The 23,290-nt window shown below is 43.2% G+C and overlaps 9 protein-coding genes across 12 annotated transcripts; 6 read left to right on the top strand and 3 right to left on the bottom strand.

Moving 5' to 3' along the window:
• Window positions 1-602: 602 nt before the first annotated feature.
• Window positions 603-7,590, top strand: pippin (solute carrier family member pippin). Its single transcript, XM_020962349.2, has 5 exons — window positions 603-1,037; window positions 3,642-3,804; window positions 4,610-4,748; window positions 4,808-5,016; window positions 6,259-7,590. Exons 1-5 carry the CDS (start codon window positions 1,024-1,026, stop codon window positions 7,339-7,341), a joined length of 1,608 nt encoding a protein of 535 aa, XP_020818008.2. The 5' UTR covers window positions 603-1,023; the 3' UTR covers window positions 7,342-7,590.
• Window positions 7,591-8,139: 549 nt separating this feature from the next.
• Window positions 8,140-8,859, top strand: LOC110191516 (uncharacterized). Its single transcript, XM_020962384.2, has one exon. It carries the CDS (start codon window positions 8,140-8,142, stop codon window positions 8,857-8,859), a length of 720 nt encoding a protein of 239 aa, XP_020818043.2.
• Window positions 8,860-9,704: 845 nt separating this feature from the next.
• LOC110191688 (uncharacterized) lies at window positions 9,705-10,109 on the top strand. The gene has a single exon (XM_020962604.2). The coding sequence runs from the start codon at window positions 9,759-9,761 to the stop codon at window positions 10,107-10,109; it is 351 nt and encodes a 116-aa protein (XP_020818263.2). The 5' UTR covers window positions 9,705-9,758.
• A 557-nt stretch (window positions 10,110-10,666) lies between these two features.
• LOC110191528 (uncharacterized) lies at window positions 10,667-11,002 on the top strand. Its single transcript, XM_020962397.2, has one exon. The coding sequence runs from the start codon at window positions 10,667-10,669 to the stop codon at window positions 11,000-11,002; it is 336 nt and encodes a 111-aa protein (XP_020818056.1).
• A 62-nt stretch (window positions 11,003-11,064) lies between these two features.
• On the bottom strand, window positions 11,065-11,422 carry LOC110191529 (uncharacterized). The gene is made up of 2 exons (XM_020962399.2): window positions 11,326-11,422; window positions 11,065-11,270 (listed from the first exon to the last, which is right to left on the bottom strand). Exons 1-2 carry the CDS (start codon window positions 11,420-11,422, stop codon window positions 11,065-11,067), a joined length of 303 nt encoding a protein of 100 aa, XP_020818058.2.
• A 107-nt stretch (window positions 11,423-11,529) lies between these two features.
• LOC110191531 (uncharacterized) lies at window positions 11,530-12,140 on the bottom strand. The gene has a single exon (XM_020962402.2). The coding sequence runs from the start codon at window positions 11,988-11,990 to the stop codon at window positions 11,634-11,636; it is 357 nt and encodes a 118-aa protein (XP_020818061.2). The 5' UTR covers window positions 11,991-12,140; the 3' UTR covers window positions 11,530-11,633.
• A 1,016-nt stretch (window positions 12,141-13,156) lies between these two features.
• Window positions 13,157-13,734, bottom strand: LOC110191524 (uncharacterized). The gene has a single exon (XM_020962393.2). It carries the CDS (start codon window positions 13,657-13,659, stop codon window positions 13,225-13,227), a length of 435 nt encoding a protein of 144 aa, XP_020818052.2. The 5' UTR covers window positions 13,660-13,734; the 3' UTR covers window positions 13,157-13,224.
• On the top strand, window positions 13,475-14,474 carry LOC110191523 (uncharacterized). The gene has a single exon (XM_020962392.2). The coding sequence runs from the start codon at window positions 13,965-13,967 to the stop codon at window positions 14,415-14,417; it is 453 nt and encodes a 150-aa protein (XP_020818051.2). The 5' UTR covers window positions 13,475-13,964; the 3' UTR covers window positions 14,418-14,474.
• A 772-nt stretch (window positions 14,475-15,246) lies between these two features.
• Window positions 15,247-23,271, top strand: metro (membrane palmitoylated protein 7-like protein metro). Of its 4 annotated transcripts, none has more exons than XM_020962344.2 (9): window positions 15,247-15,678; window positions 19,640-19,755; window positions 19,828-20,105; window positions 20,168-20,299; window positions 20,671-20,700; window positions 21,022-21,189; window positions 21,246-21,567; window positions 21,861-22,037; window positions 22,103-23,271. In XM_020962344.2, the coding sequence occupies exons 2-9, from the start codon at window positions 19,713-19,715 to the stop codon at window positions 22,621-22,623; spliced, it is 1,671 nt and encodes a 556-aa protein (XP_020818003.2). In that variant the 5' UTR covers window positions 15,247-15,678; window positions 19,640-19,712; the 3' UTR covers window positions 22,624-23,271. The 4 variants fall into 4 exon arrangements, with proteins under 4 accessions (XP_020818003.2, XP_020818000.2, XP_020818004.2 ...); XM_020962341.2 differs by having other exon boundaries at window positions 21,744-22,037; XM_020962345.2 differs by lacking the exon at window positions 20,671-20,700.
• Window positions 23,272-23,290: the final 19 nt, after the last annotated feature.

Genomic DNA, 23,290 nt, shown 5'->3' with positions numbered 1-23,290 from the left:
TACTTATAGGCGCTATTTAGACTGAGGAAGAGGTGATAATAGAGAGGTCCGAAGTTTTTTCTTTTTATATATAAATATCACAATAAATCACAAAACAAATTATTGTAATGCATGTAGATTAAATACAGCAGTTATTTTGGGAGTACTTTGGGTGTGTATTTCTATATTGTCTAAATTTTGGCAAAACCTTATGACTGCGACCACAATAGTTATAGCTGCCAATACCCTAATATTCGTACTTGTGTACTATTTAAAAAGCTATGCAATTTGAAACCTCTACAACCTCTTTTAATCTAGATATAGATGGTTCAGATTGGACTCTATCAGACTGTATCTATCAGATTTTCATTTCTGCCGTGCTATATAGTATATATATATTTATAGTATCCACAGTGATATACTGTTCCCATCCTAGATTCCATAAATTTAAACTAGAGATCTGCTTTGTGGTTCCGTTCTCCGCTCGTTTCGAAAATAAGCTTTTCAAAAACTTGCTCTCTTCCAAACAAAACGCTCTTCTTTCGTCGCTTACTAGGGGTCGTGGGCGAGAGAGCACGAATTACCGTTGCGATGCTGCTCCGATCATCAGCTGGCGGTCAAGCAAGAACCTTTTTTGCAAGCATCTTTTGCGAGCGGGAAGGTACAGCACAAGCGGGCGGTTTGAAGCGGCATGCAAAAAAAATAAAAAAATTAAACAGAAATAAAAAAGAGAATAAAAAATAATAAATGCTCGAATTAATGCGTGCTGCTGCTGCTGCTGCTGATGGCAGCGTCGCGCCGATCGCTGCTCATAAATAAAAAGCCGCTTCATGAGCCACTCGCCGGCCAGTGTTCGTTTTGGCATTAAATGAAATTGTCGTCCAGCTCCGGTATCGGTATCTTTTTTACTCGCAGTGCTTCGCCCAGAGTATCTACAAGTCGCACGATCGAGCCGATGCATCCAAGTCGCGACTAGTGTGTTACATAAAGCCAAATAATAAAATCGATACTTGAACTAATTTGCCTACATTAGAGCTGGACGAAATGAGTGTCGAAAGGTAATAAAGCAAATCAAAACAAAACAAAGCAGTCGCGCCCAGTGTCCACTCATCATCAGCAGTTTTTTCTGTGAATTTTCTGTCTGGCCAGCTAAAAATACCCCTCCGTTTCGACTTTAAACCCCAGCGACGACGGTATAAACAATTTTTGTTCGATTTCTTGATCGGTTTCATTGGAAGTGCTTCGCGGTGTTGTACATTCGGGTGTTGCTAGGGTCCAGCCAGTAGTTTGCCGCCGTGCCTCTTAAGTACTCCGATCCGTGGCGAGATTATGCCCAAAAAGCCACAGGGCTTGGGTTTCTGTCAGCTGTCGCTAAGAGGCACACAACACAGTTCAATGCCAAATCATTGTCTGGTTTTTGGCTCCATGGTGTCCCATCTCTTATCACCGAATCAGTGATCAATGAATGCTTCGAGGCTCCTACTAATAGAGAGCTCTTTTCACTATATATCAGTTATTACAATATATATGTGCATATATACATATGAGTAGGAAGATTAGATAGTGAGGTGCTTAACAGACAAAACACGTGTTTAACGAAAACAAAAGTTCAGTTTTCTTTTAGAATGAAATTTTGCATTGTTTTTAATATTGTTTATAGGCTATAGACCTTCCATCTTATCGCGCCTCATGATGACTGGAAAATGTCTAAGGTGATTATATAGCTATAATCAGACTCTGATTGAATGCTAATATCAATAGCTTTTGTCTGACATTTAATGTTTCATGTAGTTTCTGTTTCTTAAAGCCCTTTATAGCTTAATTACCTAATTTTCAGTTGTTTTCTAATTGCTCGTAGACATTGATTGATTTCAAAGTACTTTCCAAGATTATTTTCAAAATGTTATGAAATTAAAAGTTTGGCCAAGGGCTCTTCAGGTTCCTTCTTCTAGGAAATTCCCTACTAATTGGTTTAGTTAACCATTTCTGATAAGCCTTGTGCTTCCGTTTCAAGTTACTCTGCTTAACCAGCTACCAAAATTTGTTGCCTCCTTTTCAATTCTTATCTTATCTCGTTCAGATTTTGGGCTAACAATTAAATTCTGTTTATTTATTACGTATACGCCGGGTGGGTCGGAACTACCATGCCAACCGGGGCAGTGATGAAATCAATCCTTGATTGGGTGGCATCATCAACGGAGTGACTCCTCACTCATTTCTACCCCATTGCTTCAATTAAAAAGAGCCATTTGTTTACTGATTGTTCCATGGAAGTCTGCTTCTACACATTCGCCATAAATTATCTAATTTGTGGTGTCAACAGTGGGCGAGCGTTTCAGTTTATAAAACTGATAGAAAGATAGATAGATATAGAGTCGTGCAGGCGACTTTTTCAATTCACACATCAGGGAATTAATGGACAACAAATACCCTTGGACTTCAGTCACGCCGACCGATTGTGATTGTGGAAAGTTTGCCCTACGAGCTAATGAAACTTCTGACATTGTTAATCGTTATGGCAATTTCTCCGAATTAAAATCAGACAATGGAAACCAGTTTGTTTTCCCCAAGTTTGTTGAACCGCTCTCAGACATTATCTTTTGGACTTCCTTAAATCACAAATCGCAGACGATTTCTCAGGGCGATAATGCCAAGTAACTTTTGCATTGTTTATGTCCATTGTTTGCTATATTTTGGGCACAAATAAAGTTGCTCCAACTTGTCAATCGAATCACGATTAACCCATATCCATATATGGTTTAACCAATGCTGTGAGTGAGTTTTAGGTGTCCAAGGTTTGCAGTTTTATAGATCACAGACAATACAAAGGGGAAGTGGCGAATATTTAAGGCCTATTTTGTGACAATTTTGGCAACAATTAGATATTTTATAAAGAAAGCTTTGCCAGGGGCTTAATCGACGTGACTCCAAATTGACCTTGTCAGTCATTTAAACAAAAACATTAACATTATTTAAGCAGTTGAAACACAAGCTCGAAACAAAAGCTTGGCAAAGCCAGAGTGAGAGCGAGAGAGCGAAACGCTAACGCATTTTTGTTGTTATTTTTTTCCCCCACTGTTTGTCTTATCGCAGAGCCAAAACAAACTGAAACACGCACAGCTGGTTTTTTCGAAAACAGTGACGTATGCAGCACAACTCTCCCGCGTTTTCTTATCACTCACCTCGAGCAAGTCGCGACGCTCCCGAAGCTTTGATTTTAGCTGAAATGAGTCAACACAAAATTGGCTGGGATTAAAGTGCAGCAAAAAGCGGATATTGACCAGGCTATAGGATCAATTTGAGTGGCGTGTGAAAGCCGCTACAATTATTGAACAAAAAGCCAGGCCCTGCGGTTCAGCAGTGTTTGCCAAGTGGCCATGAAATTGACAATAATTGCCAATTGTCAGGGCCCATTAGGCGGAAAATATTTATTCGCTTACCTTGACAATAAATAAGGCTAGCTAATAATGGAATATTTTGAATTACACAAAAGTATTCACGAGTCAAAGTCTTAAAAGGCATATCTTATCAAGGGGGGAAATCGTTTTATTATAACTTTATAACGTCTCATTAACATTGAAATTCATTTATTACTAATTTTATGCGCATTATTTTCTACAGATTTATTTATCAATTATCACTTTTTTTTTATTATTTTGCAGAGATGAGGAATATCTTAAATTTGTGCCCCATAAAATGTCCTACAATGTGGTGCCAGGAGCGGAGTTTCAATGCAAATTGGGTAACCATCACAATACCAGGAAGCTCTCCACCATCGATGAACAGGACTACGATGTGGCCAATAGAAGGGGCATGATAAATCAGGTAAATTAACTACCAATAATGGAGATTTTATAGGTTAATAGAAATATAAAATAAAGATCACAACTATCTGTATATAAATTTGTTTTAACCTGGAGTCCACACCTTGGCCACACTTTCAAATTTCGGGCCATAATCTTGTCATTCGCTTGTCGAACATCTCTGGGGCTTGGCCAAGACATGCGTGCCTGACAGATACTAAATATTCCGTGAAGGACAAAATGATAAGATACGCAATTGAACTTTCTTCTTTCGGCATGATTATGGGAAACACACTTCTGTTTCTTTGGTGGCTACATGTGGCTGCCATGTGACGGCAGTGGTGGCTCTGGAATTGAATCGAATGAAATGCTATAGAGAATGGCACGGAATGTCATTCAATTTCAGGCTGTTCGCGTCACACAGCACTCTGAGTGAACTGTGGGGGCAATCAATGGACGGCGATCGCAGATCGTTTGTCACTATCATCAGTGTACAAATCAAAATAAAGTCGCCCGTGATGCAATATTGTAAACTTCAATTGAAGGCAATTGCTTGGCAGATGCGGCAACATTGACGCCTTTATCGATAGATTTAATTACATAGACGAGTACATGCACTGGGGGAAAATGGGGAACCTTTCAGAATATTCTTGTATCTATTTATTTATCTTTGCCCAAGATCAACAAGGATATTTCGGAGACAGAATACCTTTTGTGGCAGCCTTAATCTTAAATAATGCAGCCCAAAAAGTGAAAAGTATCTTCAAGATACAGTACCCCATAAGTTAAACCTGTTCTGTATATATTTTCTATTATCTTTATTCTAGATTTTGTCCACTTGTGCTGTTCTGCTGCTCTCCGCTGGCTGTGGAATGCCCATTGGCTTCTCAGCTGTCCTGTTGCCTCAGCTAATGGATAGCAATAGCACCGAGATACCCATTGATGTGGAAACTGGCTCCTGGATTGGTAAGTACTTCTCCTTAAGCACCTAGCTAAACTTCTTCATTTTTACATATTCCTCACAGCAAGTGTCCATAGTTTGGCCACTCCCTTTGGCTCCCTGATCTCTGGACCTCTGGCCGACTATCTGGGTAGGCGGAAAACCCTGCTGGTCTCCGTAATTCCTCTCTTCCTCGGCTGGAGCACTTTGGCCATGGCCAAGAGCATCAAAATTGTGATATTTGCGCGATTCCTTTGCGGCTTTGCCACTGGAATTTTAGGTGGACCTGGACAGGTGAGTGGACTAGAAACATCTCGAGGGGAATTCATGGCCATTGGCCTGTAGTTCGTTCACACGTAAAAGACGCACAAAACCCGGAACCATACGACGTGACACAATCCAGGTCTGTCCGAGTGACCCATTAACCGTAATCGGCCAGGGCCTTGAACTCCTGTCCGAGGGGGAGCAAAAAAAAAGAGCAACGCTGACAGGTGGACAATTGGCCACTTGACGCTCGTCTATTGTTCCGGCTCTTCTGGTCGGTTCCATTGTGTCTACGCTATGCCGGCGGCGCTGCCCTGTTTATTTATGCTTATTATTTATCTTATGGATATGTCCGTGACTTATCTTGCGGCCAAAGTGATAGCGACGCACAGCGTCATCACTCTGGTGTCCGGTGTCCGGACCCGGACCCGGAGCCGGACTTTAAATGGCCAGCGCATCATTTGCATTAGCAAAAGCTTTCCGCACACACGGGCCCACGCTCCGGAGGCATTATCCGCATAGAGTAGTTCCGGATTCTTGACCTTAGTCTATAATGGAGGGGTGGGATGGAATTGGCGTGGGGATTGGGTCTGGCTGGGTGAATGGGCGTCGACTTGTTGCGCGTGTTTTCCCGGCAAGTTTTCGGTTTCATTAATGGATTGCCGGACTGCTATGATTTACGATTTTATGATTAGCATCCAAGAGTTCCCAGAGATTAAGATGTTGATGCTGTTGATGCGAGACGTGACCCTCAAACTAGATCAGATTGTTTTGCTGGCGAAAGTTCGCACTGGGGGTGAGGGTTAAGTCATATCAGAAAGTAATTCCATTTGTTATACATTTGGCACACGAGCTGGGACTAGCTCTTGATTGAGATGAGAACCCTCATATTATAATTAATATGCTGATGCTTTTGTGACCCTTAAACTAGATGGAATTGTTTGTTGTTTGGGTGAGATAGTTCCTTTTCTCGGGGTCAGGGTTTGTACATAAAGAACAGTTTTGGATTAGGAGATTGTGTAGTTTATCATAGTTCTATTTGGATTAGGTTTCCAGTTTATAATTAAGACAGTTAAGCCACTGGGACCCTCAATCTAATGAAAATGTTTGCTTACATGTGTGAAATTTGTAAGGAAAGTAGGTTTCTTTAGGGAATTCGGATATTATTTAAGATATTTCTTGAAGACAAATTAAAGCACAGGGAATTATCTTAAGATTTAAATATAATTAAATATAATTTAAATATAATTAAACCCATCTTCCTTTTTCCAGGTCTACATTGCTGAAACCGCTGAGCCCAACTTGAGGAGCCTTCTGATTGGAGCTCCCTATGTGGCCTACTCCAGCGGCATCTTGCTGGTCTACTCCCTTGGCTCCATGATTTACTGGCGTAGTGTGGCCTGGTGTGCTAACATCCTGCCCCTGCTGGCCATGGTGTCCATCTATTGCATTCCAGAGACTCCAGCCTGGTTGCTTCGGAATGGCTACGAGAAGCGTGCGCTCCAGGCTCTGACCTTCTTGAGGGGCAGCGAGATCAGTGCCCAGAAGGAGGCCAATGAGATGAAGCAGCGACTGTCCAGGGAGAGGGCCACCACCAAGACCAATGAGAACATCTTTAAGCTATGCTGCCAAAGAGTGGCCATCAAGCCATTGGTCATTGTGATCATTTTCTCCCTGCTGCAAATGTTCTCCGGCACCTTCATAGTGATCTTCTACGCCATCGACATTATCTCGGAGTTTGGAGCGGACTTTGATACCAAACAGGCAGCAATTTGGACGGCTGCCGTGAGGGTCATCTGCTGCATGGCCTTCTGTGTTGTTCTGATCTTCGTCCGCCGGCGCAGGATCATGATGATATCTGGCATTGGCTCCGGTGCCTTCTGCCTGGCCTTGAGTGCCTACATGTATGCCAGAGTGGGTGAGCCCAAGATGTCCTACGATTTGTTAGTGGCAGGATGTTGCCTGCTGGGCTACATAGTATTCAATACAGCGTTAATGGTGATGCCTGGCATCATGCTGGGCGAACTTTTCCCGGCCAGAATTCGGGGGAGAACAGCCGGCGCCGTGTTCGCCTCAATGAACGTGGTCCTGTTTATATTCGCCAAAGGATTCCCTGCTCTGCAGGCTTTCCTCAAAATGCGTGGCGTATTCCTGGTCTTCGGCATCTCCAGTTTCCTGCTCACCATATTCATGTGCCTGTTCCAGCCGGAGACCAAGGGACGCAGTCTGGATCACATCGAAGATTACTTCAACGGGGACAACTGGCTGTGGTTCCGACGAGATCGTGGCTACAAAACGGTGAAATTGCAGGCTCTGCAGCCACTCAAAGCACAAAATCCTGAGGCGAATGCCTAATCCTAAAGGGTCTTAGTTTTAAATCCAGGCTGTTAAGATTCCGTTTTAGTTTAGTTAGTCCTTAGGCCTTACTCTTAGTTCCAGCCGCAGTGCCTCGTAGTCGTTAGAAATCAATCGATTTTCCAGTGACCGACAGGGAATCTTCAAGTGTTAAGTTTACTATTTCAAATTGTGATCGCTATGCTTTAAAATGTATCTATTTACTTGATAATGAAAATTATAATTAGAAATAAATATCAGCTTTAAAAATTTGAGTTTTATTTATATTTCCTATAGTATTCAAAAACTGTACGCTTATCTTTTCCCTAGCATAACTTTAGGCTTATCATAAACGAGTGTTTTCTCAGCCTCTTGATTTCCAGGGGAGAGGCTACAGACGGAGACGCCGACACCCCCGCTTGGCCATAAAGTGCAGGTATAGGGCTTATAGGCTATATATAGTATATCCAGCGGTGAGTCGACACCGATTTTCTGCAAGGCAAACTCCGATTTTCGATCTCCGATCTCGGATCTGCGGACTGCTGAGACATTTCGCACCTTATTTGCCTTGGGCATTAGGCTAAAAGTGTGAATTGTTTATAAAGAGATTACAAAACCGAAGACTGGGCGCTCAGTGGGCCGCAGTGTTCGACTTTTGCGTGGCCATAAAAACATAAAAAAAAGGCATCAACTTAAACGAAAAGCCGAGCTGCGTTGAGGCGGATAATTGCAAAAGAAAGTTTTCACCGTCGGCCTCGGCATAAAAGGGGATACCGGCTAGCCGGAAGCAAACAGTCGCCACCAGAGATAGCTACCAAAATGACCAAGTTCATTGTGCAGAAGACTCTCCTCCTGCTCTCCCTGCTCATCCTGGGAACGGTTCAAGCCCAGCCCCTGGATCAGGATCAACATGTGCGGAAGGAGCGGCAGCTGAAGGCAGGTGCCGCCACGGATGCGGATGTCAAGATGATGGCCAATGTAACGCCAGCCACTCAACCGATGGGCATGGCCATGCCCATGCCCATGAACCAGATGGCCTTGAGTGCCGTCGGTGGCCAGCTGGTGCGGTATCCCAACTATCCGGGTCTGATATACCCAGGTCTAGCTCCAGGACTTTCCACGGGTCCCCTGCCCGGCCTCAATGGCATTCCCGGCCTGCAGACAAACATTGCCAATAACTATCCCTCGTATCCGGATCCCAACCTGGCAGGACAAGTCGGTGGCTTTAATCCCTTTGGAGCTGGCTTTGGCAACTTTGGAGGCTATCCCGTGCCACAACCCATCTACGGCGGCAACTCCCTGATGTATCCCAATAGCCAGCTGCCCAATGGGTTTGTGCCGCAGCCTTCGGTGGACAATTTCCAAAACTTAAACAGCATTGTCAACATGGCCAATGTCCAGGGCTTGGGAGGAGCCAGCTCGGGATTGTATCCTGCTCCCCAGCCTCTGCCCGTGCAGGTGAACATGCAGGGACTGTATCCACCACCCGGTGGCTTCTTGGAGCGCATGAACATGCAGGGCTATGCTCCAGGATTCTAAGAGGGACTTTGAACCCTTTTTTACTCAATAAGCTAATTTATTTTATTTATTTAGCCAAATACATGAACATTTAAACAGAAAATTTGTTTGGGAAATGAATTGCCTTAGCCTTTGCGTTTGTATGGGGCTTTCCATGGGCTACGTCTGGAGAGGATCTGGTAATTCCCTTTTCCCTCGAGGTTAGGCTGCACCACTCTGGGTCGCCACTTGTGTCCATTGGTAAGACGCAGGCCAGCAGAAGCCAGGGAGATCAGGAACAGTAACAGCAGCAGCAATAGCAGTTTGGTGCCCATCTTGGCCAGAACTGGAGACGACTCCAAGGCAGTGGCTGCTTTTATGCCAGGTGCCAGTGTGCCACTTCTAGATGAGCTGTCTAGACTTGTCCGCCAGTGGAAAGTAGGAAAAATGCAGAAATGCAGAACGGGTTTATGCCACGTATGTCCATCACCTGGAGAGTCGTTGCCTCTTTTCATGCGCCATTTAAGCAGCAGGTGTCAAGTGCAAGGTTCCTCCTCCTCCTCCACTCTGATGTTGCTCTTTATCGCTTCAGCTAGAAACGGGGCCATTTTCGAAAGTGAAATGAACACGCTGATTTGCGCCCGCTGCGCCTTTGACATAAGTTCTTTACCTTCCACCGATTCTTCCCTGGAGATAAATATGTTTTGAGTGAACATTTTCCACTCTCTCATACTGTGATTTACGATCCGCAGTGATTTGGTAATGCACTTACCTGTTCGTGTACCTGGCTCATTGATAAGTCCGCTGCCCAGGTAGTTCTGTTGCTGTGGGTTAATCCGATAATGGGCTGTGTGTGTGTTCAGCTGGGTGGATCAGAAACCGGGTATAAGAGACCGAGTTGCGAGGTCAAAGTGCACTAGTCTTGGGTGAGCAATAGGACCATGAACTACTCTGCAATAAGTCACACACTGTTGGGAATAACCTTCTGTCTGCTGTTGTTCGTTTTGGACATAACCCAAGCCAGACCCTGGTGGAATGCAGCCGACTATGATCCCAGTTTGGATCCTGTGGCCTGGTCCAAGTCGTTTGTCCAGGATCAAGTTCGCAGGACACGCTACAATGTCATTCCGGATGTGATCAGGTCAAGAAGCAAACATCGCCATCGTCAGACTGCTCCTCAGATGTGGTATGAGCAGCCCCAACTGGTTCCAGTTGGCAAATACTACAAAAGGTTCTCGAGAAGACGACAGAAACTAGCCGCACGTGAGAAATACGCTCGCTGGAGGCCATAACTATACCCATTAGGTGCTAAGCAAATCTTTATCTGTAGTAATTAGCATAATAAACAAAAGACTTAAGACACAAACCAACTCGTTTTATATTTAAAACCAAGTCCTGCTTCGCTCCGATTGGCAGGAGTTCTCAGATCTCTCTACCATGCTATGGAATCAGATCTGGAACATAAAGCAAACATTGTCTAAGGTCAACGTCGATTTCAAGACCAAGTTGGTGGCGGCGCCACAGAAACTTGGTAATCGGCGGTACAAACATGATGTAACCTATCGTTAGGCCCAAGCTAAAGACCTGAGCAAACCCAACCGTTTGCAAACCCATCCCAAAAGTCTAACAAATTTTGGATGAATGAAAGTACGAGTATATTTGGCCGTTGCTGGGTCCCCACCTGCTGTTGACACTGCGAATTAGCAACTCTCCGCACGAGCCCAAGACCCAGAGCAGAAGTATATAAGCCAAGATGACATGGCATTTGCCATTAAGTACCAATCCAGCTAGCAGCCATCAATCAGCTAACAGTCCAAGTCCCTTCAACAGAATTCCCAGCAAGCCCATCATGAAGTTCTTCCTCGTCTTGAGTCTCGCCTTCGTGGCCATCTCCTGCAGTCTGGCTCTGCCGGTGGAGTTGGAGAATGTCGAACCCCTTTCCCTGCTGGATTTGGAGGCGGAACTGGAGCAGCCTCAGGTGGATGAGCTGAACGGTGACCGAGTTACACGGGGACTAGGTGGTTTTGGCGGTCTCGGTGGCAAGTTCGGCGGCCTGGGTGGACTTGGCGGTTTGAAGGGAGGCTTTGGTGGTCTCGGACACGGATTTGGCGGTGGCTTCGGTGGTCACGGATTCGGCGGCGGCTTCGGCAGCTTCAAGAGTCTGTTCAATAAGAAATTCCGATAAGCAATGTAAACCCTTAAACAATAGTCTAAGAATTACCTAATAAAAGTAAAGTTAAGTAAAAGTTAAAAGTTGCCCGTCTGATAGATGGGATTTAGAGCTCCATAGAATTGGAGTTTTGGCTCTGAGGTGGTGCTAGTAGTTCCCATTCTGGTTTTAATAGTGGGAGCAGGAGGAGGAGGTTGAGGAGTCACTGGCTTGGCCTGAAACCGACTGAAGGCCAGACGAACCTGGCTGGCAAAACTGCGCCAGAGCTGAAAGGGTTTTGGTACTGCAAAAAAAGTGTATTAAATATATAACTATTTGGTATAGTATTTGTTTCTTACCAATTTTCAAAGGTGGTGCCACTTGAGGATCAAACTCCCGCTCATCGAGGGCTGCGACCAGAGCCACAATGCCCCACAGCAGCAACAGGCGGAACATTTCTTTGAATCCCAGTCACTTCTCTCTCTTATAAATATCTCCAAGAGCTTTCCCCCAACATAAACCATAAAATATTATCAATTTCATGTCATAAAAAACAGTTTGAATGGACTTGCATAACATGTAAATAAATTTTATTGCTACCCAATGGGCCAGCACAAAGAAGTATCACAAAATGGGCATTGATTCATCATCATTTACAGCATCTCGCTTAGCCATAGAAGCCGCCGCCATAGTAACCTCCACGTCCACGATACCGGGTGCGGGTGATGACCCGGGTTCTGCCAAAGCCACCGCCACCATAGAAGCCGCCGCCGTAGTAAGGTGGTGGCGGTGGTCCAAAGAAGGGTGGTGGCGGTGGTCCAAATGGTGGTGGGGCATAGAACTGACGCACTTTTCTCACACTCTCATCGCCGGACTCATTCTGGGCCGTTTCTCCCGCCTCCAAGAGTTGAGGAACCTCTGGTTCCACCTTTACTTCCGATTCCTGCTCCTCGGCTCCCACTAGATTGCACAAGATCAGGGCCAAAACCAGGCTGAACAAGAAGTATAGCCGCTTGTAATCCATTTCGGTGTCGTATTCCAACTAAGACTACGTCAAATACTAAAACTCTGCACCCACCTGGGCCTTAATTTATAGCCAAACATTTGCCAAGAACCATCATCAGAAACAAAGGAGGTTCATTGGCATCGCTTAATTGCCATTGAATGTCTCTTTTTTGTTATATCATTTTTCGTCTAATTTCAATTTCCAAGCCCAGCCAAGCCGCCGAGAATAATTATTAGCGTGAAAAAAACCCAAGAAAAAAAGAGGCAAACACACAAAAATACATTAGGTTGACCCAATCTTAATGTTCGAATGAAATGAAATACGACGCGGAAGTGTGAGGCAACAGTGGGACAATTTCTAGGCCGACAGATCTCTAGAGGGTGTAATTGGATCGCTGAGTTATTGAAAGATATAAAATATCACTTGACTACTTGTAACAGGGTGTGTAAGACAAGATCTTTGAGAAAATTTATGTACATCTTTAGGAATTTAGGCACAGATCGTTCTTATGTTTTACCAAATATTTAGCTCTTTAAACAACCAAAACCCTAATTATATGTGTTGATGCTGCAGGGGAGCCTTGTAACCTTTAAGACTTCCTTTCGTTTTCATTCACTAATAATTAATATTAAAAATGATCAATAAAATGTAAAAAGTATATGTATATAATAAAGATATACAATTTTTTTCAGTGTCATAATTTTTATGCACCTTACTGAATATATCCTCAAACATAATTTCAATGTGTACGTACAGATTCACAGATAATCACCAAATGAATCAATGTCAAAGCCTTAACCTTGACGCCCAGGTTTTTGGGTTTCTGTTAGTTTCTTTCGGTAGTAAAATTTCAGCTTAAAACGAATTCCATAATGGATTATTCAGTATCTAGTGACAAGTATCCAATTGCACTGGCTGTTAGACAACTTGACCCACTGTAATCGCTCGATGGCTTCGATGTTTACCACTCAAAGAGCCCCATCCGTTTCGCTTTGCGCGATATTCGGCAGATATATGGAATGAGTGCTTGTATATATGTATATATATATACTATATAGTATGGCAAACACATGCTCGGTCGAGACTCTTCCAGAAAAATATATGTATAACCAGTTGAAATACAAATATGCAAGCTCATCGAATCTGTTGATTCCAAACACTCGGCGAAACGAAACTCGATCTCGTCGCAGCACTTTTGTTTATTTATTATTTACACTAGAGTCTCGAGATACACAAATTCAGTTGTAGATTTTTAGCCCAGGAAGCCGCCTTTGAATTTGGCAAAACCCACAGCACCGCCCACGAAGCCACCGCCGCCTCCGAAGCCTCCAAGTCCACCAAGTCCTCCTAAACCACCGCCTGCAGGATATCCATATCCCGGGTAGCCACCTCCATAGCCATAACCGTAGCTGGGTATAGTTTGCACGCTGGAAATGACTGGAACCGTGGTAATCACTGGAACTGTGGACACCACGGGTATGGGTGCTGCTATAATGGGAGCCGGGGCAGCTGCCACAGCTCCGCCTCCAATGATGCCACCACCAACGATTCCGCCTCCGCCAAAGCCTCCAATGTGCCGCGGCTTGCGTATGCTGTTGCTCTCCTCCTGATCGCCGCTGGAGAGGATCGGGGTTGAACTGACCACGGCGGATGCCAAGACGAGCAGGTAGACCGACTGCCACAACATGATGCTGAAAACTGTTTGGTCTGCCCCACACCCAACCTGCTTATTTATGCAAATTAATTAGTGGCGGCCACTGTTTGCTCTAACAATTTACAAATGGGGCGCCCGGGTAAAAAGCCCCATCTCTGTTTGGCGGTTCTATGTATTTGGGATTTTCTGGTGGTTTTGCCCAGTGGCTAGTGGTTCACACCTCATCATCGTCATCGTTAGTTGTTGGTCATTGGTCGCTGAAGGTCGCCGTTTAGGGCATTAAAAACCAGGTGACTTCGTCAAAGGTAACTCAATACGTCTTTGGCATTACAACGAAGATGAGGTGCGATCATCAGGTGCAATTTTTGCTGCTCCTCGTGCTCTGTATTTGGAGTACTGGAGCTCATTCTCTGGGAGCAGGAGGAGGAGGCGGAGTGGGAGCCATTGGAGGAGTGGGTGCAATAGGAGGAGTGGGTGCCATTGGAGGACTGGGTGGTATTGGTGGAGTCCAGCAAGTGCCAGTTATCCAGCAAGTCCCAGTTGTCCAGCAAGTGCCCCTCATCCAGCAGCAGCAACCCCAAGCTCTGGGACTCGCTGGTGGCGGTGGATTCATTGGCGGCGGCATTGGAGCAGGAGCCGGCTTTGGACGCTACAAGGAGAGCTATCGGGTGAGAGCCAGAGGCCTGGGAGGTGGATTCCGTGCCCGCTATGATAAGAAATACGGCGGCGGCTTTGCAGGATTCGGAGCTGCCGGTGGAGCGGGCTTAGGCGCTGGAGCTCTTTTAGGATAAATGTTAGAAAATTGTGTAGCTTAAATATTAATAAAAATAAATAAATGTAATACAAAATAGATTGTTTTTTAGTCCTTTTGAAAATGAATATATTTATAATAATTACTGTTAAGTAACATTATGCCAAATGTAACCCTTAAAGGCAAAATCACCCTGTATTTCCTACGCTCTGGATTATTACGCTGACTCGCGCAGTTTTCACCCCAAGGAAATAGCTTTCCCACTCTCTCCCGCTCTCTGTGGTGGTGCTTTGTTGTTCCCAATCAAAAATTTCTCTTAAATTCCTCTCACTCTTAGGGTGACCTCTTTGAACTGAACACTTTCCAATTAGCACTGAGCAATTGAAATTTAACATGAATGTAAGAGAACATAAAATTGTACAAAATTGATTAAGTTTTCTTTTGTTAATGCTGATTTTTAGGAATATAGATAATTTATAGGATCGAAAATGACTCCTTTTTGAGTTGCAAATGACATGTATTTCCTATAAAAAATTTAGTAGTATTAGTGATCTAGAATTATGTTGGAATATGTATAAATTTAAACATGGTAAATATATGTATTTAATATGCTTAAAATATATTCAATTTAGAGGTAAATAAATAAAAGGTGCGTCGTCAGAAGTTAAGCAAGGAAAAATAAATAAAAAATAGAATTTCTTATATATTTTCAATATTATACACACTATCAGTTTCAACAGGTTTCAAAAACATATCAAATTTAGTTGTTAACTATCAGTAACAGAATATGTTATGTTAAAAGCTCATAAAATAAGAGAAAACTTAAGAGAATGAGCAGCCGCTCTTAGTCAAGAGAGAACAACGGCGACATCGACGTTGAAGTCTGGTCGACAGCCAAACGAATTTCTCAAATCAAAAGTTTTTCATTTTCCATCGTGTGCAGTCGCTTTTCCTGCTCTTATCCGCCGTTCTGGGATTCCCGCTGGCGCGTGCTCCTCTGATTAGCAGCTCCATTTTTTTGGCGGACATGTGGAAGAATCCCTAAAGGAAACGGAAGCAAACTAATAACGGTTAATAACGGTCAATGGCGCGCGCCGTCTGGCTGCCCTAAAAATAGCAAATAAATTCAAAATCAGGCAAAATAATATAACGAAAATAGCCAACAGACATGCCGTGTTTTTGTGCCTGTGTGTGAGTGAGTGAAGTGGAAATCCGTTTATAAATAAAACAACGCTGGGCCAAGAAGAGTGAAATTATTATTATTGTATTGGCCAGAGTGCGCAGAGGAAAAAAAACTCCAGGTGATAACCTCCTTTTTGAATGTTTTCTTCCTCTTTTTCGGGGCCAGATTTTTTTGTTGTTAATCAAATTCTCTGGGGAAAACTTCCAACTGTAGTCGGTCTCTCTCTCTTCTCACCCTCTTTTGGTCAGCTTGCTCTCTCCTCTCTTTCGGCTCTCCCTCGCTTTCTCTTTGCCACCCACTAATTTCGGTGTGACCAGTTCTTTGATTGAAAGTACACAGAGTGCATTTACTTTAAGTTTTCAATTACCCCCCAAGAAAACGGGGTAATTGGGGGGTCTTGGAGACATGGTACCTGCCTTATCTACACAGTGACAGTGGCTGCCTTAAATCCCCATCCACCAAAATGCCCCGGGCAACGTCATTATTTCGCTTTTCGCCAGACCTCTTGGCATGTCTCGGTGTTCCAAAGCGCAATTAGTCTAATTGCGGCCAGGCTTCTTGGCTTTACTCGACTTCTTGGCTTCTCTGCTTGTCATTTGGTTGATTGGCAGTAGTAAAAGTTGCAAATGCAACAAATGCAATGCCAGAAAATAGCCCTGAAACTACAGTAAAACTTATTTTTGAATTCAACCAAATTCAAGGATAACAAAACATTCCAAACAATAGCTTAGAAGGGTCCTGTAGACTTGGAATCTTTTGAATAACAAAAATATAGGGTAAAATTTGTTATATTTAAAAGGAGGTATTATATTTAAACACTTTTAAATAAAGCCTTGATTATGTATAAACACTTTTAAACAAATATTTAAAAAGGCTTTGAATAAAAAGTGTTGTATAAACCCCTTAACAATACAACAATAATTAACCATTATTTGTCACCGTTAAGAGATGCCACAAAATTAGCTTAAACTTTTTGAAATATCTTAAAAGGTATTAAAAAATATGCAATAAAATATTTTAAGTCACAATTCAGAATATTATTTAATCAATTAATGGTTTCCCTTAAAAATTGGTATATCAAAACCTTTGAAAATGTGAAGAGTTATAATCATAATAAATCTTCCTCAACCTTTAAAAAAGCAGTACTCTCCTCAACTTCAAATTCTTGATATTTACAATACATTTTCCTTTTTGGTGGTGGTTCGAATAAAGCCTGTTCTTCTGTGGTTGCACTTGCTCCATCACCCCCTTTTGGAATACCCTTGAAGTATGCTTGCAACCCCCGGATCCCACGCACTGACGTAGCAACTTGCAACTTGCCCTGGAAACAGTTTTTTGTTGTGCGGCTGTGTACCCACGAGTATGTAGTTCAAGGTCGTTAGAGAAGATTCGGACGGGGGCCATTCTGCGTGTGTGTGTGTGTGGGGTTCCATTAACAGATGCAAAAGCCAGGGGAGCCCAAGTTGGCAAGTTGAAGGACATGCCAGGCATACCCCACTTGAGACGCTATTCTTGGACTCCAAAGCGTCCGCTCAGGTGACACTAATCACTGCCTCCCACCAGCATCGCCCCCACAAAGCTGACACTAATGAGTGCCGGTCATGCAACGTGTGCTAGTGACCCCTCGGAATCTGGCACCTGGCCCAGAACAAGGGAATCCCCGACCCCACACTTTAGCAACAGGAAGCGCAGTCACTGAACAGTTAATGGACTGCAGATTGCAAAAACGGGCGCCAACATTACGGGCCAGTGGACAGCGGATAGAGGCCATAAATTCAGCCGCCTCCTCTAATCAACTTACCCCCTGGCTGGAAGCCAACATCTAACAACAGCGGGCAACCTACTTGGCCCCAGCCTAATGTCAGCTAATTGCATTGGCGCTCCTCCGGCGGGAGCTCTTTAGACCTAACGTCGTCGTCTTCGTCCTCGTCGTCCTCGTCAGTGGGCCACGACACCCGACTCCCGCGGAACAAGTTCAATGAGGCGCTAGACGTTGTTATGGTTACAGGAAAACAAAAACAGTGGAGCTTCAAGATATGTGTCTTAAGTCTTAAGTTCACAATGTTGGGGAATTATTTAAAAAATTAAATTCGAAAGATTTAGAGGATCAATTTCAACTTAAACTTTGACCATTTGACTTTACTCAAGGAAATTAACTTTGGGTTACCAAAGTTTAGATACACTTGAAGTTTGAATTATAGGATCGAATCATAAATCGATCAAAACTAAGCTTAAAATATTTGAAAATTTTATATGACAAATCAAAGTTAAAAAACCTCATAACTAAGCCAAAAAAACATTAATATCAATTCGGAAAACTGTTCTATGTTAGTTTTTACAAGCTTATTAAATCTGCATAGTGAATTTAACATTTTGAAAATTTTATATTTTTATAAATTTTTGACAATTTTAATGATGTAACCCCTTATAAAAAATTGAAATTTTCGAAAAATTAAAAAAAAATAGATTTTGGTCGGACATAGCTAGATCGACTCAGCTGTTAATGCCGATCAAGAATATATATGGATTATAGGGTCGGAAAAGACTCCTTGACTGTTTTACAACCTTCGGACTAAAATCAAAACCCATTTTTTGAGCTAATTATTTATATTTTTATACCCTATTTCTAGCTACCAATAAATTTTAAAAAAATTCATAACAAAGCCAAAAATGCATTAAATTCAAATCGAAAAGCTGTCCTGTGTTAGTTTCTATTATGACAACAAACCTGCATACTCAATTTAACATTTTTAACAACCTTGTGGCTAAAATTACAATCCATTCTTTAAGCCAATAATTATCCATATTTTAATACCCCATTTTTGGCTACCAATCACTTTTTAAAAAAATCATAACAAAGCCAAAAATGCATTAAATTCAAATCGGAAAGTTGTCGTGTGTTAGTTTTTATTAAGATAATAAACCTGCATACTCAGTTTGTCATTTTAAAAAATTTTTTCAATTTTTTTGCCAATTTTTGACAATTTTAATGATGTAACCCCTTATGAAAAATGGAAATTTTCGAAAAATTTGAAAAAAATAGATTTTGGTCGGACAAAGCTAGATCGATTCAGCTTTTAATGCTGATCAAGAATATATATGGATTATAGGGTCGGAAATGACTCCTTCAGTGTGTTAGAAGCTTCTGACTGAAAGTAAAATACCATTCTTTGAGTCGATTTATTTATATTTTTATATGAAAATTTGTATAACAAACCATAGTTTAAAAATCTCATAACTAAGCCAAAAGAGCATTAATTTTAATTCGGAAAGCGGTCCTATGCAAGTTTTTGTTAGGCTAATAAATCTGCATACTTCGTTTACAATTTTAAAAATTAGACTTTTTTGCCAATTTTAATTATGTAACCCCTTATAAAATTTTCAAATTTTCAAAAAAATCCGAAAATTTCTTTTTTAACCGGAGATGTCTAGATCGACTCAGCAGTTAATGCTGATCAAGAATATATATGGATTATAGGGTCGGAAATGACTCCTTCCCATCGTTTCAAGCTTCTGACTAAAATTATAATACCCTGTAAGGGTATAAAAATAAGTATTTAAGAGTCCTTAGAAACCTTGATTGTTAGAAGATTCTTTCAATAGTTCAAATAAATCAAATTAAGAAACTAATTTAACCAAGGACAAACTTAACATTTCATCTTTAATGACACTAAACAATTTATCTCCCTTTCAATAAAAATAGAAATATATTTTTATGGCATAGCACTACTGTTTATTTGCCAAAAATGTTAATTTGAGTTAATGAAGTGGCACTGTTTTGGTAATTTTCCTCGCTCCTCGCATAGCTCTGACATTGTGTCGCGGGTGTCCTTTTGTGGCGAGTGACGCAAAAAGAAGTCGCTGTGGGGGAGGGAATGGTTTATGGTTTTTTTTGGGGTGGTGATGGCAGCCTTGGGCCTGTGGAATTATCATTCGGTAGTTGGCATTCAGCCTGGCTTGGCCCTGCTCCCCCCTGTTGACATGTTTATGCGCAAATTTACCAAGTCACTCGCCTCCGCCGCCTGCTGTTCCGGCTGTTTTGTTAAAGTCTCGTATCGATTTTGTTAACTCGATTATAGGAACACACAGCGGCAAAGGATAAGGCATAAAGGATAACCAAGGACAGTGACTCGTTGGCGGTTGTTGTGTGACATGCTAGAAGCAGTTATGGCATCGGACATCAACTGGGATCCAGGTGAGTGACGCATACCAAACTTAATAAACTGTCCAAGATGATGGATTAACCTGAGCACCCACATCCTTGCAGCTCTTTCGAAACTGATCACCACGCTGAAGGAGTCGGACAACCTGTCCAATGACCAGGAGATTGATTTCCTAAAGGCCCTGCTCGAGTCCAAGGAGCTGAATGCCTTGGTCAATGTCCACACCAAGGTGGCCAAGGTGGGTCGCGATGATAGGCTGGCTCCTGTGCTATCCACCTCCGCCCAGGTGCTATATGAGGTGCTGGAGCAGCTGTCGCAACGCTGCCACCTGAATGAGGACTGCAAGGAGGCCTTCCATCTGCTGCAGGACTCCCATGTCCAGGTGATTATCAAAGGAGGAATTTAGCAAGACCTGTATATAATATTTATATATTTATTTTCCAGCACTTGCTATTCGCTCACGATGCCATTGCCCAGAAGGACTTTTACCCGCATCTGCCGGAGGCACCTGTTGAAATGGACGAGGACGAGGAGACCATCAAGATTGTGCAGCTGGTGAAGAGCAATGAGCCTCTGGTGAGTGAGTCCCCTTTGCTGGGTAGCCTTAACCCTTCTCCATGCCATTCGCCATGCCCATCTCTCATCGCCGTGATCGCTGTTCTGTGCCGTCCTCTCGCTTTCTCTCACTTTCCACTCTCGACTCTCATTTCCGTTTCCTCCCTGACTGTCATCTGTCAACTGCTCCTCTCTGCGCCCCCATTCATACTCGTTCTACTTCCGTAATCGCCATCAACTCTTCCCAATGCTAATCAATTTTGTAAATTTTGCTTTTGTCAAAATAAAAAATCGAATAAAATCGAAATCAATTTCTCAAATTCGCCCATAACCAACATAAATTATGCGAAAAAAAATATATGAAAATATGTAAAAAAAAAAAATAAACACAGACAGGAGCACAGAGTGCGGAGCCAATTGTTGTAAGTAACCAAATGTCCATAGTTCCACCGTCAAAATATATACAGAAACCCCAACACAAGCACAGCAAGGATGATGTGTTTGCAGCACACATTGAGATACATATTTTGAGATACATTTTGTTTTGTCCCCATTTCTGTTGTTTGTCGTTCCGACACATCCATCGGATATACACACACATATGGCCCAGACATCGGAAACCGCACTACACCCATACACACATACATATACCGTACACAGGACACACCACAAACACCACACAGACATACATCTTCCCAAAGCCTTGTTGACTTTCTAGTGACAGTTTTGCTGCCTACTTTTAGGGCGCCACCATTAAAACGGACGAGGAGACGGGCAAGATAATCATCGCCAGAATTATGCACGGCGGCGCTGCTGACCGCTCCGGATTGATACACGTCGGCGACGAGGTCATCGAGGTGAACAACATCAATGTGGAGGGCAAGACGCCGGGCGATGTGCTCACCATACTGGTTAGAAAACAAAGAAAAACAATATTTTCCAACTAATCTCAAATCTACTCATTCAGCAAAACTCTGAGGGCACCATTACCTTCAAACTGGTGCCAGCGGACACCAAGGGTGCCCAGCGCGAGTCCAAGGTGCGAGTGCGTGCCCACTTTGACTACAATCCCGATGTGGATCCCTATATACCCTGCAAGGAGGCAGGTTTGGCCTTCCAGCGTGGCGATGTCCTGCACATTGTGGCCCAGGATGATGCCTACTGGTGGCAGGCACGCAAGGAGCACGAACGTTCGGCGAGAGCTGGCCTTATACCCAGTCGGGCTCTACAGGAGCGACGCATCCTTCACGACCGATCCCAGAAGGATGGCACTGATCTGGACTCGAAGCGTAAGCATCCACCGTTGCCTGCTGCTCCATGGGTTGTCCCTTAACCATTGCTATCATTACTAAAAGTCCCAATCTTGTTTCATGTCGCATCGCCAATCCTCTCATCATTAATTAATTAATTAACAACCTCCAAAATTGGCCACAACTTCATTAACCCCAACTCGTACATCGCCCAGCCGGATCATGCGCCTCACTCTGCACCACCCCACCTGGTTCACCGCGCCTGCCCGCCAGCAGCAGCAGCTCCTCCTGCCGACAGCCCAAGACTAAAAAGATAATGTACGATTTGACAGAGAACGATGACTTCGATCGGGAGCAAATTGCCACGTATGAGGAGGTGGCTAAGCTATATCCCCGTCCAGGTGTCTTTCGTCCCGTGGTGCTCATTGGAGCTCCCGGTGTGGGACGCAATGAGCTGCGCCGCCGGCTGATAGCCAGGGATCCCGAGAAGTTCCGCAGTCCAGTGCCATGTAAGAGATATATTTCTGGAAAATGTACTTGGAACTATTATAATATTCTATATATTCTATCCTAGATACCACCCGACCAATGCGCACTGGCGAGGTGGCCGGACGCGAGTACATCTTTGTGGCCCGGGAGAAAATGGATGCAGACATCGAGGCGGGCAAATTCGTGGAGCATGGCGAGTACAAGGGTCATCTGTATGGAACCTCCTCGGAGAGCGTCAAGTCCATTGTGAATGCCGGATGCGTCTGTGTGCTGAGTCCACATTATCAGGCCATCAAGACGCTTCGCACAGCTCAGCTGAAACCGTTCCTCATCCATGTGAAGCCACCAGAGTTGGATGTGCTGAAGACAACACGTACGGAGGCCAGGGCCAAGTCCACTTTCGATGAAGCGAATGCCAGGAGCTTCACAGACGAGGAATTCGACGACATGGTAAAGTCAGCCGAGCGGATTGACTTCCTCTATGGCCACTTTTTCGATGTGGAGATCGTGAACGGAGAGCTGGTCAATGCCTTCGAGCAGCTGGTCCAGAATGTCGAGCGCCTGGAGACCGAACCCCTGTGGGCCCCATCCATGTGGGTGCAGTAGGAGGAAGATGCCAAATGTGAAGATAGGAGAGATGAGCATTTCATGCAATTTGTTAAACAACACCAAAGTATTTTTGCCATACGAATTTAGCAATCTGCTAGAGAGACAGACAGAGAGAGAGAGAGCGACACTATTTACCCGTAGGAAGGTCCTGCTGGGCACTCCCGTCCCGGCCTTAGTCCTTTTCACGACATGTACCTTTTTGCGTAACAGTGAAAACAAAGAAATGAATACAATAAATAGACAGAGGAAAGGTAACTAGAACTCGAAACGGCAGCAGCGTCATCTATCTTACAATTACATTTACAATATAACGTTTAAATTATAAAGAAAACAAAAGAAACAGAACAGAACCGAAACAAAAGAACATAACTTGTTGTACAAAATTTATTTGTGTTCAAAGAAAGGACTAAATTATAAATGTATTTATTACACGTTGTTGAAATCAAAGAAACCAAGTTAAACCCCCCGTAACCACTAACCATATTGTATCTCAATTGTATATATACACTCAATCCACTAACTGAATAACTAGAGAGCATATTGGGATGCAATATGTCACTTTTGGAACCCGATTTCATCAAAGCGTAGTGAAAAAATTGTTGAAAACAAGTGAGAAATTAATAAAAACCTATTTTAAATGCGAAATAAGGAAGAGTATGATATA

The sequence above is a fragment of the Drosophila serrata genome, unplaced genomic scaffold (genome assembly GCF_035046125.1).
Source record: "Drosophila serrata isolate PLE 108 unplaced genomic scaffold, ASM3504612v1 contig_184, whole genome shotgun sequence".
Lineage (NCBI taxonomy): Eukaryota > Metazoa > Arthropoda > Insecta > Diptera > Drosophilidae > Drosophila > Drosophila serrata.
The sequence above is the reverse complement of the archived record's forward strand: the minus strand, read 5'-3'. Positions and strand labels throughout refer to the sequence as shown.

Coding starts and splice junctions, on each gene's coding strand:
- LOC110191524 (XM_020962393.2), bottom strand. CDS start 13,659: ATGTTGTGGCAGTCGGTCTACCTGCTCGTCTTGGCATCCGCCGTGGTC.
- LOC110191516 (XM_020962384.2), top strand. CDS start 8,140: ATGACCAAGTTCATTGTGCAGAAGACTCTCCTCCTGCTCTCCCTGCTC.
- LOC110191529 (XM_020962399.2), bottom strand. CDS start 11,422: ATGTTCCGCCTGTTGCTGCTGTGGGGCATTGTGGCTCTGGTCGCAGCC. Junction 11,271..11,325: donor GGCACCACCTTTGAAAATTG/GTAAGAAACAAA, acceptor CTTTTTTTGCAG/TACCAAAACCCTTTCAGCTC.
- LOC110191688 (XM_020962604.2), top strand. CDS start 9,759: ATGAACTACTCTGCAATAAGTCACACACTGTTGGGAATAACCTTCTGT.
- LOC110191523 (XM_020962392.2), top strand. CDS start 13,965: ATGAGGTGCGATCATCAGGTGCAATTTTTGCTGCTCCTCGTGCTCTGT.
- metro (XM_020962341.2), top strand. CDS start 19,713: ATGCTAGAAGCAGTTATGGCATCGGACATCAACTGGGATCCAG. Junction 20,701..21,021: donor AGAGTGCGGAGCCAATTGTT/GTAAGTAACCAA, acceptor GCCTACTTTTAG/GGCGCCACCATTAAAACGGA. Junction 21,190..21,245: donor GCGATGTGCTCACCATACTG/GTTAGAAAACAA, acceptor CTACTCATTCAG/CAAAACTCTGAGGGCACCAT.
- LOC110191531 (XM_020962402.2), bottom strand. CDS start 11,990: ATGGATTACAAGCGGCTATACTTCTTGTTCAGCCTGGTTTTGGCCCTG.
- pippin (XM_020962349.2), top strand. Junction 3,805..4,609: donor GAAGGGGCATGATAAATCAG/GTAAATTAACTA, acceptor TCTTTATTCTAG/ATTTTGTCCACTTGTGCTGT. Junction 4,749..4,807: donor GGAAACTGGCTCCTGGATTG/GTAAGTACTTCT, acceptor TATTCCTCACAG/CAAGTGTCCATAGTTTGGCC.
- LOC110191528 (XM_020962397.2), top strand. CDS start 10,667: ATGAAGTTCTTCCTCGTCTTGAGTCTCGCCTTCGTGGCCATCTCCTGC.